The sequence below is a fragment of the Calidris pugnax genome, unplaced genomic scaffold (assembly GCF_001431845.1).
Source record: "Calidris pugnax isolate Ruff unplaced genomic scaffold, ASM143184v1 scaffold49, whole genome shotgun sequence".
NCBI classification, from domain to species: domain Eukaryota; kingdom Metazoa; phylum Chordata; class Aves; order Charadriiformes; family Scolopacidae; genus Calidris; species Calidris pugnax.
Window position 1 is genome coordinate 4,411,850 of NW_015090798.1, and position 19,711 is coordinate 4,431,560.

General features: G+C 44.6%; 2 protein-coding genes across 2 annotated transcripts in view; one reads left to right on the forward strand and one right to left on the reverse strand.

The window, feature by feature from the left end:
• The first annotated feature begins 6,781 nt into the window (after positions 1–6,781).
• On the forward strand, positions 6,782–8,319 carry SOD3 (superoxide dismutase 3, extracellular). The gene is made up of 2 exons (XM_014937061.1): positions 6,782–6,916; positions 7,400–8,319. Exon 2 carries the CDS (start codon positions 7,416–7,418, stop codon positions 8,133–8,135), a length of 720 nt encoding a protein of 239 aa, XP_014792547.1. The 5' UTR covers positions 6,782–6,916; positions 7,400–7,415; the 3' UTR covers positions 8,136–8,319.
• Positions 8,320–9,168: 849 nt separating this feature from the next.
• Positions 9,169–19,711, reverse strand: part of CCDC149 (coiled-coil domain containing 149) — a 68,722-nt gene continuing 58,179 nt past the window's right edge. Inside the window, exons 14-16 of the mRNA XM_014937043.1 lie at positions 19,338–19,445; positions 12,711–13,304; positions 9,169–12,120 (exon numbers count right to left, since the gene is read on the reverse strand). Of these exons, the coding sequence (XP_014792529.1) occupies positions 12,712–13,304; positions 19,338–19,445 (701 nt within the window). The 3' untranslated portion in view covers positions 9,169–12,120; position 12,711. The remainder of the gene's footprint in view (positions 12,121–12,710; positions 13,305–19,337; positions 19,446–19,711) is intronic.

A 19,711-nucleotide genomic window follows, 5' to 3' on the forward strand; every position in this document is an offset into this window, starting at 1 on the left:
GGGTGGTGGGGAGGGGAATTAAAAAAAATAAATAAAATAAAAGGAGGGAACTCAGTTAAGACAAAGGTAAAATCCCACACTCGACAGGAACAGCCAAGGAAAGAAATATTAAATGGAAACAATTGCTGAGACAGCAGTTCTTCAGGAAAGGATCAGGCAAAGATCACGTTATGATACAGAGAGTGATACGGTCGGCAAGACAAGTCCATGACCACCAGCTGATGTGCACTTCTCTTCCTGTCCATAGGAAAAAGGCCATCTACTCAGCACAGGAGCCTACAAAATTTAGGAGGAAAGCTGGAAAGAACTAGGACTGCTTAGCTGAAGGCCATCAGTACAGAGCTGAACTCTCAGGTTTGCTCTGCTGCAAAGAAGGGAACGATCTGTCCCCCATACCTGTAGTAGTTTAGACAATGGGTCTAATCTGCAGCAAGAACCAGGCCAGAGAGCAGAAAAACCTAGAAGAGAAAGGGCGGTGGTAGATTCTTCCTTCATGATGAGTTTTAAATACGGGATAGACAAGCTTAAGTCATGATTTCCGTTGGTGTGGTTGGGTACGGTGTCCAGTTCTGGGCTCCCCAGTTCCAGAAGGACAGGGAACTGCTGGAGAGGGTACAGCAGAAGGTTACACAGATGATGAGGGACCTGGAGCATCTCTCTTACGAGGAAAGGTTGAGGGACTTGGGGCTTTTTAGTCTGGAGAAGAGAAGGCTGAGGGGGGATCTTATCAACACCTATAAATATTTGAAGGGTGGGTGTCAGGAGGATGGGGCCAGTCTTTTTCCAGTGGTGCCCAGGGACAGGACAAGAGGAAATGGGCACAAACTTGAACATAGGAAGTTCCACAGGCGGTTGAGGCACCATCCCTGGCGGCATTCAAAAGACAGGTTGATACAGTGCTTAGAGACATGGTTTAATAATGAGGGTTTTTTTGGTTTGATTTGTTTTTTCATCAGAGTTAGGTTGATGGTTGGACTAGATGATCTTAAAGGTCCCTTCCAACCCAGGCAATTCTATGATTCCATGAAACAGCAAACGTCTCTTCAGATTCATGCTATGCAGTAGAAAGGATAAAAATCTAATAAAGGGTCAGGGAATTACTGCAAACACAAATAATAACCTAAATTATCTGATAGATGGGTTCCATCCCTACTTTTTACATTACATATTTATATTTTGTATCCACACGGGAAGATGAAATTCTGTTAAATTAGGCTGACAGACCTAGATTGAGTTTCTGAATGCAGCTTTTTAAAAAAGCTTACTTACACTTCATCTCTCCCTCACTCTGATAAAATGATTTCTTCTCAAGCTATTAAGGGGAAGAATTTCAAGAATTTTTCAAATTGGCTGATGGTAGAGTCGTTTGACAGTTGCATGATCTTCTATTTTCAAGAGAAATTATTCCCCAGAGAGAACAGTGTTGTTTTCCTTTGGTATATTTATTTAATTCAATTTTTTTTTTTATGGGTAGTGCCCTGAAAAGTTGGAAAAGAATATAGTTCTTTTGCAAGAATATTATAAATGGATGCTTATCTCAGGCACTAAATATTTTTATTTCTTTAAATAGAAACACCAAGACAAGGAACAGGAGTAAAAGAGTTAGCCTCCACCAGCGACAGATTTTCTGTTTGCTACAGCAAGATTTTTCATTTTCTTTTTTTTTTTCTTCCCTTATAGCAATTGCAAACAAGTTCCTCTGCTGTGACTTCTGCAGGAGGAGGTGCTGCTTGCTGTCCAGGGCCAGCCCCATGCTTCCCACCCAGGCTAAACTTGCTCGGCCTGGGAGGAAGCCCCTCTCTGGGGAGCAGTGGGGCTCCACCAGAGACGGATGGGCAGAATTTCTGCTTTCTGAATCATAGAATTGTCCAGGTTGGAAGGGACCTTTAAGATCTTCTAGTCCAACGATCAAGCTAACTCTGCTAAAAAACCAGCACTAAACCGTGTCTCTGAGCACTATGTCTACCTGTCTTTTAAACACCTCCAGGGATGGTGCCTCAACCACTTCCCTGGGCAGCCCATTCCAAGGCTTAAGAACCCTTTCAGTGTAGAAATTTTTCCTAATATCCAACCTGAACCTCCCCTGGTGCAATTTGAGGCTGTTTCCTCTTGTCCTGTTGCCTGTTCCTTGGGAGAAGAGACCGACCCCACCTCTCCCCACCCTCCTTCAGGTAGTTGTAGAGAGTGAGAAGGTCTCCCCTCAGCCTCCTTTTCTCCAGGCTGAACACCCCCTAGATCCCCCAGCCTCTCCTCATAAGACTTGTTCTCCAGACCCCTCACCAGCTCCGTTGCCCTTCTCTGGACACACTCCAGCCCCTCAATGTCCTTTTTTGTGGTAAGGGACCCAAAACGACATGAGGTGGGGCCTCACCAGCGCCAAATACAGCAGGACAATCACCTCCCGAGTTCTACTCGCCACACTGTTCCTGATACACAATGGTTCAGGTTGGAAGGGTACTTAAAGATCATCCAGTTCCAACCCCCCTGCCATGGGCAGCGACACCTCCCACCACACCAGGTTGCCCAAACGCCCATCCAGGCTGGCCTTGAACCCCTCCAGGGATGGGGAAGCCACAGCTTCTCTGGACACATCCCACCTGAGCCAGCAGCGCTGTTCACAGCTCTGACAGATGAAAATTAGGCAATTTCTGTGCTGACCACATACTATACCGTACCAAAATCAACATGAAGAAGGAAGTTTTGGTGCCCTGCAGTCTCTAAACAGCAAGCAGGTAAGTCCCACACACCAAGAAGTGCCCCTGCTGCTGCCCTGGTGGCCCACCAGCATTAGTAACTGGTTCCCAGGCTGGGACCATGGCTCAGAAATGTCAGAAAAGCCCCCTGAACTGGAGGAGATTAGTTTCCCAAGGATCTTGACTGCTTCCCCACTCTTTTAGTGGCTCTAGCCTCAGCCAGACGTGGAGAAAAGCAGTCAGCTCCATCACCCGCCGCAGAAGATGTAAAACCTGCATTCTCTGGATGTCATTTTTATGGAGAATCACTCTACCGTAAAATCACCGCAAGCAGATCCAACTGCTGGAGACACAAAACAAGGCTACTGCTTGCGACAAAAGGATGCTCTCCAATGCAGGGCTTCTTCATCATGTTTAACTCCGCACTGGACAAATCAAATGATGTTAAATTGAACAGCAGGGCGATGCAACGGGACAGCGTCGCCACAAAACAAACCCACTGACTCACCAACACTGAAGCACGGATTGAGACCTTGTGAGCAGAGCCGTGTATAAAGTCCACTGCAAAGCCATGTCTGGTTTTTCTATGCAGCCTAGAGAGCCTCGCAGAAGTCATTTTGATGAGTCTGTCCTGTATGTATAGCCCAGGAAACTCTAGGACATTGCATGAAATCCAGGGTAGGATGGATCCTGTACAGCTGGGACAAAAGCAGAGGTCTATTTTTTAAACAGGAATTGTAACACAAGTACAGCGAAGGGCCACGAAGATACCCAGAGGGCTGGAGAACCTCTCCTGTGAGGACAGGCTGAGAGAGTTGGGGTTGTTCAGCCTGGAGAAGAGAAGGCTCTGGGGAGACCTTAGAGCCCCTTCCAGTCCCTCAAGGGGCTACAGGAGAGATGGGGAGGGACTCTTGATCAGGGAGTGGAGCCACAGGACAAGGGGTAACGGCTGAACTGAAAGAGGGGAGATTTAGATGAGATATTAGGAAGAAATTCTTTCCTGTGAGGGTGGTGAGGCACTGGAACAGGTTGCCCAGAGAAGCTGTGGCTGCCCCATCCCTGGAGGGGTTCAAGGCCAAGCTGGATGGGGCTTGGAGCAACCTGGTCTGGTGGGAGGTGTCCCTGCCCATGGCAGGGGGTTGGAACTGGATGGTCTTTAAGGTCCCTTCCAACTCTAACCATTCTATGATTCTACAAGCGTGTGGTCAGGTAACCGGGAGCTTTCCTCCCATTAACTGCTGTCAGCTTTAAAGGCTGTTGGCCCCTGTTTTTAACCAGAAAGCTAAAACACAGGCAATAGATAACAACAGACTTTAATGATACACCTGGTTAGTACTTAGCGACCGTCTTTCAGACCCCGACTGAATGCCAAATCACCCTGGCAATTGCATTTCTTGTCGTTATCAGCCCTTCTCCTTTTTAAAATACATCTTTCTGACAGCAGCCCACAGCTAGTATTTCCTTTTGGTTCTCTGAAGTGCAGAGTGCTACAAATACATCATTTAGCTTTTTGCTGCAGTCCTTTCTGTCCCTTTGATCATCTCCTTTACACCCTTCTGCATTCCTGCTCCCTTCCCGCATGTGCAGTACATCAAAAAAAAAAAAAAAAAAAAAGAGCTTTGCAGCAAGTACCTTGGGCTTTTCAGGGGCAGAATCCCAGCTGGTGTAAAACAGCACAAACGGCACCAAAGTCAGCAGCATTATTGTATTTAAACCAGCTAAAATTCTGACCCCAGTTCCTATTTCTAAATGCCTTAGAAAGCTTTAAAATTCTATTCTTGGAGCGCTGACTGCTGGCTTGGAAATTTCCTTGCAGAAGCGTTAAACTCAATTGCAGTCCGTTACTTTGAGACTCAAGGAGCAGACCATGAACCATGATCCTTTCTTCCTTCCACTCATCCTGTCCCCTTAAAAAATGGTTTATGATGCTAAGAAAGAGTTTTTCTCATAGTAGCTGGACTGGGCAGTTGCTTCTTGCATTTTACAAGCTTAACCCATCGCCCTTTGCATTTGGCTAGCTGTTAGCTGAACATTTTTGGCATACGTTTATAAAAGCTGATTATAAGACATTTCACTTCTTTCAAATGCTTTAAAACCGAGCAATTTTGTCGCAAGGATGGATTTCCCCAGCTCAGAGGCTGCCGGTTAATGAACTTGGAGAAAGGCGGTGAAGCACGTAGCGTTAGGCTTGGGGTGATGTGGGCAATCCTGGCTCTGGGTCTTGGAGCTCAGCTTCCACCGAACACTGCACGGCTCCCACAAGCACAACAATCATAGAATCATAGAGTGGTCTGGGTTGGAAGGGACCTTTCAGATCATCTAGTCCAACCATCAACCTAACTCTGATAAAAAAACAGCACTAAACCATGTCACTAATCACCATGTCAACCCGTCTTTTAAATATCTCCAGGGATGTTGCCTCAACCACTTCCCTGGGCAGCCTGTTCCAAGGCTTGATAACCCTTTCAGTGTAGAATTTTTTTCCTAATATCCAATCTGAACCTCCCCTGGCCCAACTTGAGGCCATTTCCTCTTGTCCTGTCGCCTGTGACTTGGGAGAAGAGACGGACCCCCCCCCTCTCCACCCTCCTTTCAGGGAGTTGTAGAGAGCAAGGAGGTCTCCCCTCAGCCTCCTTTTCTCCAGGCTGAACAACCCCAAACAACCCCGAACAACTCATCAATACCCTAAAGAAAAGAATCATAGAATCATCTAGGTTGGAAGAGACCCTTGGGATCATCGAGTCCAACCATCTACCCTACTCTACAAAGTCCTCCCCTACACCATGTCCCTTAGCACTGCATCTAAACGGCCCTTAAACACAGCCAGGGATGGTGACTCCACCACCTCCCTGGGCAGCCTGTTCCAATGCCCTAAAAGATACACTAGTTGTCCTGTTTCCTAGATTGGGAACTGAAGCCCAGGGCTAAAGTAACACCTCCAATATCCCAAGCAGAAGTAAGCTCTGGATTTCCAGTCCCTGGCTACTGGTCCAAATTGTGGACAACCCCCTTTAATCTCCTTCATACAGAATGAAAAGGTAAATAAATCTGCTCTCAGATAAGTGAGTATCTCAGATCTGATGTAGAATATGATAGCAGTAAGATGAACACACACACTTTTGCCATTCCAGAAGCCGACAGTCACATTCCTTACCCAGCTGGCAGTAGACGTGAACTGGGGAGAAAGGATTTTCTCTGCAATTTTCTTGCGTTGAGAATTGTTCCTGAGTAATAAGAGCTACTCTCCTCTCTCTCTGCAGAAACCTCAGCCTGTTAAATTGCTCTTGTGAAGGCTGAATCCACATTTCAGCTCTACGAGAGCGGGAAGCCCCGCGGGCAGGGCAATGCCCCCAAGAGGAGAGCGTTTCTCAGCCTCCCGGGATGATGAAAGACGGGTGAACTCTCTGTCCCTGCTCCAGACAGCTTCTGGGAAACAACTTCTCTGCATCTCAGTCTGATGTCTCACTGCCTGCACCGTACTGCTTACTGCTCTCTTTGGGAAGGAATCACTGCTGCCTCCAAAAAAAAAAAAAAAGAAGAAAAAAATGACTTCAGTGGAGGAGGTAAGTTGGGAAGTAAAGCAGCCGACAGCTCTAAGTCTTAACAGAGAAGCATCGCTCAAAAATGTACCTCAACATCTGACAGCTTGAATTGCACCCTTCAGGTTTTTTAAAACTTTGATGTAGGTCTGTGTTTATGTTACGTTGGCGTTGCTCAAGCAACCACTTCCAATTTTTGGCTAATAAAGAAGTAATGCAAACTGACCCCATCACAACCAGCCCGTGAGCAAGCGAACTGCCCAGCTGCGCCTTAACAAACCTCCTTCCTTTCCCCTCACTGCACGTTGAAGGTCGCTTGTTTTAGATAAGCACATTAAGTCATCAAAAGGAAGATTAATTTAAAAGCTTGTGAACTTTCCCCCCGCCCCCGCCCCGGCCCCCTCCCTTTTTTCTGGAATGTCCACGAGGACCGAGAGCCAGACTAATAAAAGTAACCGAGAAAGGACGAAACGCTCACCCTGCCCCAAATGAAAATGCCTAAAACTTTTTCTCCCCTCCCACCGTTCTCCAAGTGACGCCTCCCTAACTAAGTTACCTAACTTTTACACAAAACACGCACTTCCCATAAGCATCAGCCTCAAAGGGCTCCAGTTTTCTGTCCCCGTCACATCTCGGGCTCAGGGAGCAGAGGCACAGACAGAGCCACCGCCGAGGGACCCCAAGGTAACCAGCTTCTTGGATTTCTACTTTTCCTTTGAAAATGCCTAACTAGCAGTTAAGTAGATGGATCAAAATTTTAAAAAAATAAATAAAAAAAAGCCTCCTGGCAAAACTGTCTTGCTGGAATTTGGAGTAGGAGAAAAGGCTCAACACAAACTCAAACCCAGATTAAATAACGCTTTGGCTCGCTCGCTTCCTGCGGGGAAAAAAAGAGGCAGTTTTTAAAGATCCAGAGTGAAACCTAAAATCGCTATGATTTCTTTTAGTCACGGGTGTGTTGTGTCAGTTGTATGCGTTTAAACACGCCTGTGCCTCCTGATTTGGTTTCAGTTCATCCCATCAGGCAGATTTAGAAAGCTGCAGTCCACCGGGACCACTCGGCCCCACCGCGGGCTGCCTGCCTTTCTCTCCACAAAAAAAAAAACCCTCATTAATTCTTTGCTGCTTCTTCTTTGCTGCAAAAAACCCTTTTTTTTTTTTTTGCAGGCTCCGAACTGCCAAGATGCTCCTGCTGCTTTCCCTGGCCGCCGGGCTTGCCCTCTGTGCCTCCGCCGTCACGACAGAGAAAGAAACCCCTCTGAGCCAAGAGTCACTCCATGACATCCAGAAGAAAGTCACCGACCTCTGGCAGAACCTGCTCTACCCAGTAACGCCCGGTAACGGCAGCGAGGGGATGATTTACGCCGCTTGCGAAATGAAGCCCAGCTCCAAAATAGATGCCGACAAGCCACAAGTGACCGGACAAGTCTTATTCAGGCAGTATTACTCACAGGGAAGACTAGAAGCCGTTTTTCACTTGGATGGGTTTCCCTTGGATAACAACCAGTCCGGCAGAGCTATACACATCCACGAGCTGGGGGACCTCAGCAGAGGCTGCGATGCTACGGGAGGACACTACAACCCCTTCAGCGTCAACCACCCCCGTCACCCGGGGGACTTCGGCAACTTTTTCCCTAAAGAAGGCAAAATCAGAAAATACAAAACCAATCTCCCTGCCACGATGCTTGGTCCCTACTCCATCATGGGCAGATCCGTTGTCATCCACGAGCAGGAAGACGACATGGGCAAGGGCAACAATAAAGCCAGCCTGGAAAATGGGAACGCCGGGAAACGCCTGGCTTGCTGCGTGATCGGGGTATGCAGCAAGAACCTGTGGGAAGAGAAACTGCCCGAGGTTACGGACAAGAAGAAGAGAGGCCTTGGCAAACGAGCACAGAACTAGGCTTGGGTGAAGACCAACAAGCCAGCTCCAGCCCGGGCAGCACAAAGAACCTTTAGGCTGTGCCGCCGAGACACACGGGGAAGGGATTCCCCGTTGCCACTCGCTTGCTCCTCTAAGAAACTCCTATCACTGTGTAGAGCCCTCCTGTCTGTAAAGCCCAGCAATAAAAGCAGCATCAACTCAACTTTTTGGTGTGTTTTCTTGAAAAGATTCCCTCTATGTGCAGTTTGGGAGGTGAATGCATGTAAGTAAGAGTGGCAACGGGCACAGCTGATGGGCTGGAAAGAGCCTGTGCTGGAAAGGGACCTTCAGGGATTGTAAGTTAGATAACAAAGAACAAAAAAAATAGTGAATAGAAGTAAGAAATTGCCTTTCATTAGACGCTATCCTGTATTTAGCTGCAAATCTGAAAGGCAAGAAGATCTCTGTGCTTTCAACAGGGTTGTGTTGCAAGACCAGGCTGATGGACTTCCCCTAAAAATAAGGGAAAGTACAGACATTTCTGTTTTCAACCTTAGAACCTTTACATTATTCTACCTGTATTTTCAGGGTTTGTTCTGAAACACGTATAAGCCTCTTAACTACTTTAAACTGTCCACATCGCTACAGCCAAGTCATGCTGTTTACACCTTAAACAGAAACAGAAATACTCCAGTTTACCACCACTCCCCAGCAAAAATCCTCTAAAGCCTCTAGTTTGTGCCCGTTAGTAATTAAGTTCGGCAGACCAAAGTTTGAACGCTGCTCAGACAATGACAATAAAGTTAGCAGATCAGAGATAAATATATTATTTTCAAAGCCAAAAAATACTGAGTGTGTTTCTTCATCCAAAAAACCATAGTAAATAAATCAGTCAATTCAGAGTGGGAGAAATGACAGTGAAAAGATTTAAGTCATGTAAGTTTTAGACTTGAAACTCTCACTCAATAAAGCTTTACTTTTTTTAATTTAACACAACTCACTGAAACTACTAAAACACCACCTCATGGCTATCGTTCATCTGACAGCGAGAAGAGAGAAGGAAACAAGCAGGTAGAACAAGCATATCAGGAAATGTTTTTATTAAAGATGACAAAATGTATTAATAGAGTTGAACCGTGTTGTGCAGTTAACCCGGGCAGCAACAAAGGAGAGGTTTGCAAATAAATTAAACTGCATAATTTACAAAGTAAAACTACAAAAAAAGAAGCTGGCAAGCAAAATGCTATCTTTTAGAAATGTAGCAGACTTTCAACTTAATCTCAGTTAAGATTTTGAAATACATTCCTGAGCTCATATGGATTAAAGACATTCCACTGTCTTTATTATACAAATTCCCATATGCTTAAAAATAGTCTCACTTAGAAAAGAAACAGCATCCTCAAAGATGCTTCTTAATCTGTCATTTTCACACACTTAATTTATAAATTCGGTGAACATTGTTTTTCAAATAACCACAAAGCTGTACTTTCAAATGAAATCCTTCTCACAGATAACACATGAATTCACTTTTAGGTGAGAGAAGCTCCTTCAAACCAGTTTGTGAAAGGCATTTTCTCCACACCCTTTCCACAATGTTCCCTCCCCAGTTCGCTTCCCCAGAGCCCAACACCAAAAAGGTGTGTTTGTCTGGGTGCCATTTCTGCATTTCTGAAGTCCTAGAAAAAGGGAACACAAGCCTAAAAAAACCCAACTCAAAATCCTCCAAACAACCAAACCAAGCCATTCCTGAAAAACGTGACGTAGTGTTGATTCCATAACAAAGCAACAATTAATTTACTAGGGAAAAAATAAAAATCATTGTTCTAACAGCACAACAATTTCAATTAAAGCAATATCCAAGGAAGATACTGACAAGAATATTCAATTAATTACCACATAGTGCAGCAAAGGTGTCTTACTTTCACAAGTCTCCTGGCTTTGAAGTCTTGTGTTTTCTGGGAGAAGGCTAAAAACGTAGCTGGAATACACAGTGACTGGAGCAGAGAGGAGAGGGAGGGGATTGCAGCAGCGATATCGCACTAAATATGAGTTTTCTAGGTATCTCACTGGAATGTAAAAGATATAAAAACGGCATCTAAGAGGGAGAATGGTGTGAGGATAATTACCAAGATGTCCTAACGGCTGGGTTGTACACCACTATGTCCTCACAGAAAAAACAGACTAAAAAAGAATGAACCACTGAGGCACTAAAAAGCTGTTAGTCCAGCACTGCTTCTATCTGCTCGGATTTTTCCAAGAAGCTCTTCATTAATTTATAGCATTACCTGGTTGTTAAGGAACAGGGAGCAAGTGCCAACTCACACAACTGCGGGTCAGGAAAGACACAGGGCAAGGAAACAACATCAGCTCCTGAAGGTTCCAGAGCTCAGCTACGTGAAAACCTGACCTTCTTATTTTCCTGCCTCAGTTCTGACTGCACTGATATTTAGCTCCACGCAGGATTAGCCTGTGAAAGATGGAAAAGAATACGTCTTGAATAAAATTGCTACTTCGTGTGACATTCAAGCATTAAAGGAAAAAAAAAATCCTGCCACATTCTCTGGGAGATTTCAGTTTCTGCAGCTATTTCTCTTCCGACCTGTCAGGGCTGTCACATGAACGAGCCAATAACACAGTCAGTTACAATTAATGGGAACAGCATAACGATCTTCTGAATGCTTAAACTCCTCTTGTTTTTTTCAGGTGATGAGGAAGTTAAATGGCCATCAGGGTAATGAAAGAAAAACTTTTTACTGCTTCGTGTTCCCGACAGGCTGAAATATACAGATGGGTTTTGTTCCTAAGGGCTGCTGCTTAATACCAGTGAAATGCTGCAACGTGGAGTTACCTTGGAAGAGAAAGGGAAGAGGTTTGAGGGGCTCTGCGAGGACGGCTTTACTGCCTGCAGAGGCACTGAAAGGGTTACACCAACGCACCTGCTGGGGAAAACACAGGAGAACAGAGACGAGCCACATTTTTCACCTTCCCACTACCATTCCTTATACTTCCACGCAATCATCTGCATACAGCCTTTTCTTCTGCTGAATGCAAACTGCTCATGGACTCTGACACCTTGATTACGGCGGCACCTGCTCGCTCATCTTCCACATGCAGCAGAGTTTGTCAGTATTGCTAATAGAAACTCCCCTCATTCAGTCGCTGACAAGTGGGCCGTAAAAATCTGCAGCTGGCAGTTATTTGTCAAAGGAGGACTCAATCTGGGAGGGATTTTCCTTTTTATTAGTAGTATTTTATTAAATTTGGTTTAATTCCCTCTGATTGGTTTCAAGTTCTAGGAGTGAGAAATGAACATTTACAGACAATTAGGTCCCAAGCCAGCAGAAAAATTGCCTTGACGGCTGCTGGCCCATAGAAGCTCCACAGCTGCAGAGCCTATTCCTTCTGCTACAAACAGGAGAGGAAGGACGTGCCTCCCCTTCTCCAACAGCTGCTAACTTCAACGTGAAGTATTCCCGTGTTGCTGCCTTCCCAGGAGCAGAGTGGCACAGCTCCAGCACCAGGAGCGAGCTGGGGAATGACACAGCAGCCTCCCTTTTCTCCTGTTATTATAGGAACACTTTCCTATGACTAAATATCGACGAGGGAAGTAGTTTAAGAAAGCAGCAACAACGCAAATAAACCTCCCACCACCCCGCGGACTGGTGAAACGCGGAGGAAAGGAAGAGTTATCCTTAATTCCGAAACATCAGAAAATAAGAGAGACACAGATTCCTCTGAAAAGGAGGGCACAGATGGAGCAGGCTGAAATCTACCACCCGTCACTCAGCCCGAGGGCTGTTCCAGCTCCTGTGGGCTGAGGAATGCAATTCCAGCCACAGGGAGCTGAGCAGGTGGACAGGGCAGCGCCGGTTCCCCTCTTGCTCTTCTCCTTGCTTGAGAAGAGCATCGCCGCGTCTCACAGAAAGACTCCTCCTGGCTTCTCCTACAACGTTCCCTTCGCAGCTTCCTTAAATTGGGTTCTCAGTGTCTTGCCAAAGAACTCCCTGTATTTTCAGGAGATGAGCTGGGAGAGGGAAGAAAAAATTTTGTACAGTTGAGAATATATAAGGGTTTGAAACGAGAGAGCTCTACACACACAGGGATGGTTTTCAGAAACTTCCTATAAGGGAACAGTGAATTTATTCTCTGGCTGTACTTACAGGCACTATATGTAAAGAGAAACAAGCAAAAGCTTGCAACTTTTAGATGCTTCTGAATTTATCACTCCAAATTTTTTTTATCCTTGGAAGATAATTCTAACCATTAAAATACAGTCCAGCACTGGACCATACACGTTACAGAGGCCTAGGGATAATATGATACATCATTATCACCAGTCTCTTTGCTCCATTAATGTAAATTACATCAATCTATGCAGAAACTTCGAATCATTACAAAGAACCAAGATGATTAAACCTCATCAGCTTCAAATTCTTTCCCTTAGGTAATTTATGGTTTTGGTACATTATAGCCCCAAACTAACAGAAAAACACCTTTATTAGACAAATATTAACAGATCAGCCCTATGGCACACTGTTTCACTGATCATATTGGCAGCAGCTCAGACATTGCAAAATGATGATGGCGAGATGCTCCAGGGCCTGGACTTCATACCTCAAGCCAAACTGTTATCCAAATATTCACAGTTTTCAGCAGAATCAGATGGTTTCTTGTTTTCCGATTCCAGGAGCTCCTCAAAGCTATTATTTGTGTGTGCAGTCGTAACACCGAGCGCTCCATGCCTTCCGGGGTCCTCAGCATGGACCACATCCAGGGCGCCGCTACTTCCATCCCCTCTTTCACTGGGAATGTCACAATCGCTCTCTGAGGTCTCCTCATTGTCTTTCAGGGCCTCAGTTTCAGCTGTTTGTTCATTTTCTGAGTTTAAGGGATCCGTGGGGTCGGATGAGTCAGGGCTGGAAAGTGGGAACTCTCCCTCAGAGGAACCATTAAACTCTGCTCCAACCACCGCGTTCTGCTCCCCTGCAGAAGCACCTGCTCTTTTCCCTTCCAACTCTGCAACTGCCTGCTCCGTCAGTTTAATTATCTGACTTCCGAGCTTGTTTATTTCTTCCTCCTCAGAAGGTAGCTGGGGTAATGAAGGATAAAAATGTTTATTTTGCTTTCTGTTATTTAAGTTGGTTCCCTCTGGAGCCAGGGACTCACTTGCAACGGCACAAGTTTCATCACGTTCTCCCTTCTGTTCTGCTGAAAGAGAAATGGAACAATGAGATGCTCAGGTCAGTCACAGGTATTTATTATATAGAATGGTTCGAGTTGGTAGAGACCTTAAAAAAACATTGAGTTCCAACCCCCCTGCCTCTTAAAAAACCACTGAGTTCCAGCCCCCCTGCCATGGGCAGGGACACCTCCCACCAGACCAGGTTGCTCAAAGCCCCATCCAGCCTGGCCTTGAACCCCTCCAGGGATGGGGCAGCCACAGCTTCTCTGGGCAACCTCTTCCAGTGTCTCACCACCCTCACAGCAAAGAATTTCTTCCTAAAATCTAATCTGAATCTCCCCTCTTTCGGTTTAGATCTGCCCTGAAGACCACCACCACCAGAGCCAGACCACAGAGCTGTTTATCTCAGTAAGGAATTTGTAAGAATGGTTCCCCTCAGGCCCATATCTTAGGTGACAATCGAGCAACACTAAGTTTCTTGCCGGATCTGGCCTTGTTTTGGAGCCTGTCTTTCCCCAACACCAAAAACTCTAGAAGAGTCGCAGTTGGTACCACAGAACAGCAGGCTCAGGCAGAGTGTTTCACCAAGCTGGTGAGGGGTCTAGAGAACAAGTCCTATGAGGAGAGGCTGAGGGAACTGGGCATGTTTAGTTTGGAGAAGAGGAGGCTGAGGGGAGACCTCATTGCCCTCTACAACTACCTGAAAGGAGGGTGTAGAGAGGTGGGGGTTGACCTCTTCTCCCAAGGGAATAATGACAGGAGCAGAGGAAATGGTCTGAAGTTGTGGCAGGGGAGGTTTAGATTAGATATTAGGAGAATGACTTTCCTGAGAGGGTGGTCAGGCACTGGAACAGCCTGCCCAGGGAGGTGGTGGAGTCACCATCCCTGGAGGTACTTAAGAAACGTGTAGACATGGCTCTTCAGGGCATGCTTTAGTGCCCGAGATTCTGGGGGTCTGTTGTGTGTGTATGGTTGGAGTCTGTGATCTCAGAGGTCCTTTCCAACCATGAAGATTCTGTGATTCTGTATCTACTCTAAGCAAGGCATCGGCTACAGAAATTTTTGGCCCAGCTTAACATTAACCCCCTCATCACTAGCACTTTCAGGGGTTAACACAAGCTCCCTTGATTTGAAGCTTTTCACGGGCTTTCACCCAATAATGAAACTTCATTATTGGTCCTGCACCATTTCTCCTAACATAAAAGATTATTCTAATTTGGGTAACAGCAGAAACCAAAGCAGCAGTGGAAGAATTTTAAATATACCATTATACCAAAAGGCAAACACTGAACAAAGTGTCGGAATAGAGAAACAGCGATGTGCAAACAAACAGCTTTGTGAAAGAGGGAATTTGTCCTCATCTCAGTTAAGAACAAAAAGCCTCATTGAAAATAAGCTTGCGAAGTCAAGTAAGAAAAATTAGGAAATGCCAGAAGCACCGGCTGCGTTGACAGCTTAAAATGACTCTTGTCATGCAGATGCATTACCTTTTAGTACGTGAGCATTTACTCTATTTCTCCTGCAGGAATCCTACCTCACACAACGCACAGGACGGCCTGGCTGCAGGGACAACCAGAGCCACCCAACAGAGGAACCCACTGTCTCTATCAGACCCGTTTCATTTAGAATTCCGGAGCTGCCCGAGCGAGACAAGGGCTGGCACGAAGGGAACAGACACCCTTCCTACCATTAAGGAAGCTTCCAACTCTGGAGAGCTGGAATTTAAGTCTGTGGAAAAGGCAGGGAGGGATAAATTAACTTTCAAAAGGTGATCACCCGCTGGATCTAATCCTCATTATCTGAGCGCTCAGCTGGGAAGCCAGGAGCTTGATTTGCAGCACTGCTCTGCTCACGTTGTACATCTCAACACACACACACACACACACACAAAGTGTGGCTCAAAAAAAGAGCCAAAACGTATGTACCTCAGCACTGGAAATCAGCAGGGACTCTACCTTATTCTCTGTGTGCCTCAGTTTCCTCCCTCTACACTGGGATAACACCATCCCATCACCTTGCCGCAATTTTCTAAACATAAATTGTTTCCAAGCACTAGAACACCAGTGAAAAGTTTACAGAAAACCAGTGCTTTTGTCTTCAGGGAACGCTTGGAACAGCGCAGAGGCCAGAGAGGAGGAGCAATGCATTCAAGCACGGGGAGGAAAGAAACCCGACTAGCTCTTCATTAGCAGCCGCGATGCTCAAGTACAATCTATGCCACGCCGCTACCCATCCTGCCCACTGGATAAAGTGAGATTTAGTGGCACAAGACAGTCTTTAATTCATATGGTTGTACTATGCCGTTATGTATTTTCACACAGGAACTATTATCCTACAGCCTCCTGGCATCAGTACGTCCTCCAGAGTCCTGGCATCCAGCTTCACTGAAACGACGATAACAAGCACGGACTAAACCAAGCCTTGAGGAGATCAGGGTAAGCAGATAGATGAGATTAAAAAAGCCTGAAAAAGCCCTCTGATTATCTGCAGATCTAGCTAGAGCGACATTTGACGTCATACAGAAAGTTCTGATAAAAGAATGTACATCAGTGCAAAAGCTAAAAATGTTTCCTGGGCCAAAGAGGCACCAAATATCAACAGTGCTACTTAAAGGACGGTACCTGACCGATGCCACATCAGGCCTGGGATTTAAAGATATGCAAGAGTTTCATTGCTATTCACTTATCCTTTCCATTACAGATATACTAAATGCTTTCATGCTTAAAAGAGAACAACAAACCAACAACAGAAACTGGAAAAAAACAACAACCCCAAAACAAAAAAAAATAAATCACACAGTCATCAGAATTTAACACAAAAAAGTGATCTGGCTGACATTAAAAAATAATAATCAGCTGAAGTAGAAAACACAGCACAGAAAGTCTGGCAGTGGTTACAGAAACAGGATCTGATGAGATCTGACAGACAGCTTTAATCAAAGCTCTAATACCAACCTTGCCTAGGACAAATACATAAAGGAAAGAGCATAATGCCACCAAGTAAATATTTTCAGTAACTGCAGATTTAATTAAAAAAAAAATCAATGATTAAGCAGGCAAAAAATTAATATTTATGAGTTATTATTACTCACAGAGAACTATTCACTATAGTTTCACTTCTTATTTTTAGCAAAAATATCAGCTGATCAAGGTTATAAAAAACGAGCAGTCTGGCTGTCAGGTTTTATCAGATGATGACATGGATAATAAAGTCAAAATTAAGCCACAATCTATTTAGTTGCAGGACTAACAAATAAATTGTTTATGACGCTTCATGGTTAGCTGAGTAAGATCTGGGCATACCAAAATGTTACGCCCATTAAAGAGCTTATCCAAATACCGATAGGCAACCATAATAATCCATCTCCCATCCATTATGAAAAACTAAGGACAAAAAAAAAATAATAATCAAGGTTATCAGTAAAACACTATCTCTTGCTACTGTCAAATAAAGTTAAGCTTGACTTTGGATGGATGTTAAAGCTTGCTATTGGGGAAGGATTTTTAACAAAACACATACAAGGCTATGAAAAAAAAAAAAAAGAAGCAGCCAATTTCTCTGGGAAAACGAGTCGGGTATTTCAATTTACCGGGTGCAATCAGGAAGCCTTTCATCTAGATATCAGCTATAATGCAGGAAAGTGCTAAGCCAGTTCCACAGACTGCCTGCCTACTGTGCATTTTAACCGAGGGAAAAAGAGCAGGAGGCAGTTAACTGCAACATAGATGGCATGAATAACTTCTAACAGTATCAAGTTATCTGCTAGGGAAATTCTTTGAGGTGTAAGACCCGACCCCCAGCCCTGTGCAATCTATTCAACAGTCATTTCTCAGTCATTCCTTTGCTGTTTGTGCTGGGACCGTCTATCCATGTGACTTGGGGATGATTTATTCCATCTCTACGACCACTGAAACTTTGCCTCCTGCCACCCCAGCACGAAAACTTACTGCTTTTTATTTGGAAAGAAACCAGTGCTCGGCTCTCATCGTGTTCCTTACGTTCCAGGTGCTCACCTTGTACTTCAGTTTTCTGGGGCTTATCAGTAAACGCTAACAACGGCGACCTGGAGCGCTGTATCACGGGCAAGGTTGGGTCACTGAACGTGATGGTATCCTTTCCACCTGAAACACAGCGTTAGAACCATTCATTCACCAATTACATCCATTGTGCACTAACGAGATTCAAACACATCCTACAATTTTTTCTTTTTTTTTTTTTTTTAATTGAAAATTACGAAGAGGAAAAGCATCTCAAATGATCCTTCTGCAGCACGGAAAAAAATACTCTGTACTGGAGCTGGAATATGCAAGTGAAATACAGCAAAGACGTATGTTTTTACCCGCAGTACTGAGTAAAGGACAGATTTTTAAAGAAGACCAGGTGCTGCGAGGGATTTTAATCTGAAAATTCCAAGAACGTTTCTGAGCATTTTGGTTTGAAGCCAAATGGAAAAGGGCAATTTTCCAGCTCTTTTGCAGACAAAATAGTGCAAGAAACCCATCAGCTGGGACTCTGCTGTAGATGCCTCGTCTTTACGTATTTTACTGAGAAAAGCAACACCTGCAGATCCTTTAGGAAGTCCTCCACTACTCAGGATGCTCGTGTTTTTAGTGACTGACACCACCTTAAACCTGGAGGGGAAACGGCAGGAAATGTGCAAGATCAGCTGAGCGTGGGGTTTGTGTGGCCTCCAGAAGAACTGCCAGCCCATAAGTCATGGCTGGGGAGGCAGAAGCTACCGCTCCATTTATCTCCATAAGAAGGGACGTTTGTGGAACAACCGCTTCTCCCCTCTAAATAAATCTGTTTGCACGTTTCACCTTAAGGAAACATCCTAAATCTAATCACCCGTCCGAGACAAAGACTTTCCAAAGAGCACCAGGTCAGGAGACACCCAGAATAAATCCAGCTCCCAGAAAGTTCTGGTACCTACTAAGAGATAATGAAAGTCAAGCCGTTCCCATGGAGCCTGACTGGACTATCCCAATCCCTTTATGAAAATACTGGCTGTAAATAGCTTTATCCTGAAGGCATTAACGATGTTTCTATATCCTTAAAGTGCTGGGGTATGTACTGCAGCAATAGGAATGCAATTAATGCTTTTGAAACATGGATTTGTCAAGCTTTGTTCCCCCTGTCAGGTTGCAACAGAATTCTGCCTTCACTATAGCAAGAAATGAAAAAAAAAAAAATACTAACAGCAAAGTGAACTCCCCTCTGTAAGGCAAAATTAATTAAAATGAAAGGAAAAAAAAAGGGCAAAACAAATCCTATGGCTATTTCAAAATGCAAAAGTCCCTGGAGGAACGCGCTTTCCTGTAACAGTGAAGGAATTTTGTGTTGGAAAAAGGATGAAATCATACAGGGGAGCCGTGGTATGAAAACATCCAATAGATATTCATACACAGTCAAAAGTAGCCACAGATCCAAAAAGATACGAAAGAATCAAACAGAGGAAGTAAAATTCAACAAGACGATGAATAAAGAATTGGAGGGGGGGAACCTTTAACAGCAAAGTAGAAAACAGAGTATTTTTCTTTCCTTTTTTTTTTTTTTTAATAAAAAAGGAAAGCGAAAAAAAAAAAAAAGAAGCAGCCAATTTCTCTGGGAAAACGAGTCGGGTATTTCAATTTACCGGGTGCAATCAGGAAGCCTTTCATCTAGATATCAGCTATAATGCAGGAAAGTGCTAAGCCAGTTCCACAGACTGCCTGCCTACTGTGCATTTTAACCGAGGGAAAAAGAGCAGGAGGCAGTTAACTGCAACATAGATGGCATGAATAACTTCTAACAGTATCAAGTTATCTGCTAGGGAAATTCTTTGAGGTGTAAGACCCGATCCCCAGCCCTGTGCAATCTATTCAACAGTCATTTCTCAGTCATTCCTTTGCTGTTTGTGCTGGGACCGTCTATCCATTTGACTTGGGGATGATTTATTCCATCTCTACGACCACTGAAACTTTGCCTCCTGCCACCCCAGCACGAAAACTTACTGCTTTTTATTTGGAAAGAAACCAGTGCTCGGCTCTCATCGTGTTCCTTACGTTCCAGGTGCTCACCTTGTACTTCAGTTTTCTGGGGCTTATCAGTAAACGCTAACAACGGCGACCTGGAGCGCTGTATCACGGGCAAGGTTGGGTCACTGAACGTGATGGTATCCTTTCCACCTGAAACACAGCGTTAGAACCATTCATTCACCAATTACATCCATTGTGCACTAACGAGATTCAAACACATCCTACAATTTTTTCTTTTTTTTTTTTTTTTAATTGAAAATTACGAAGAGGAAAAGCATCTCAAATGATCCTTCTGCAGCACGGAAAAAAATACTCTGTACTGGAGCTGGAATATGCAAGTGAAATACAGCAAAGACGTATGTTTTTACCCGCAGTACTGAGTAAAGGACAGATTTTTAAAGAAGACCAGGTGCTGC

Bases quoted from the DNA above. Each gene is read 5' to 3' on its own strand.
- SOD3 (XM_014937061.1), top strand. From the start codon at position 7,416: ATGCTCCTGCTGCTTTCCCTGGCCGCCGGGCTTGCCCTCTGTGCCTCC.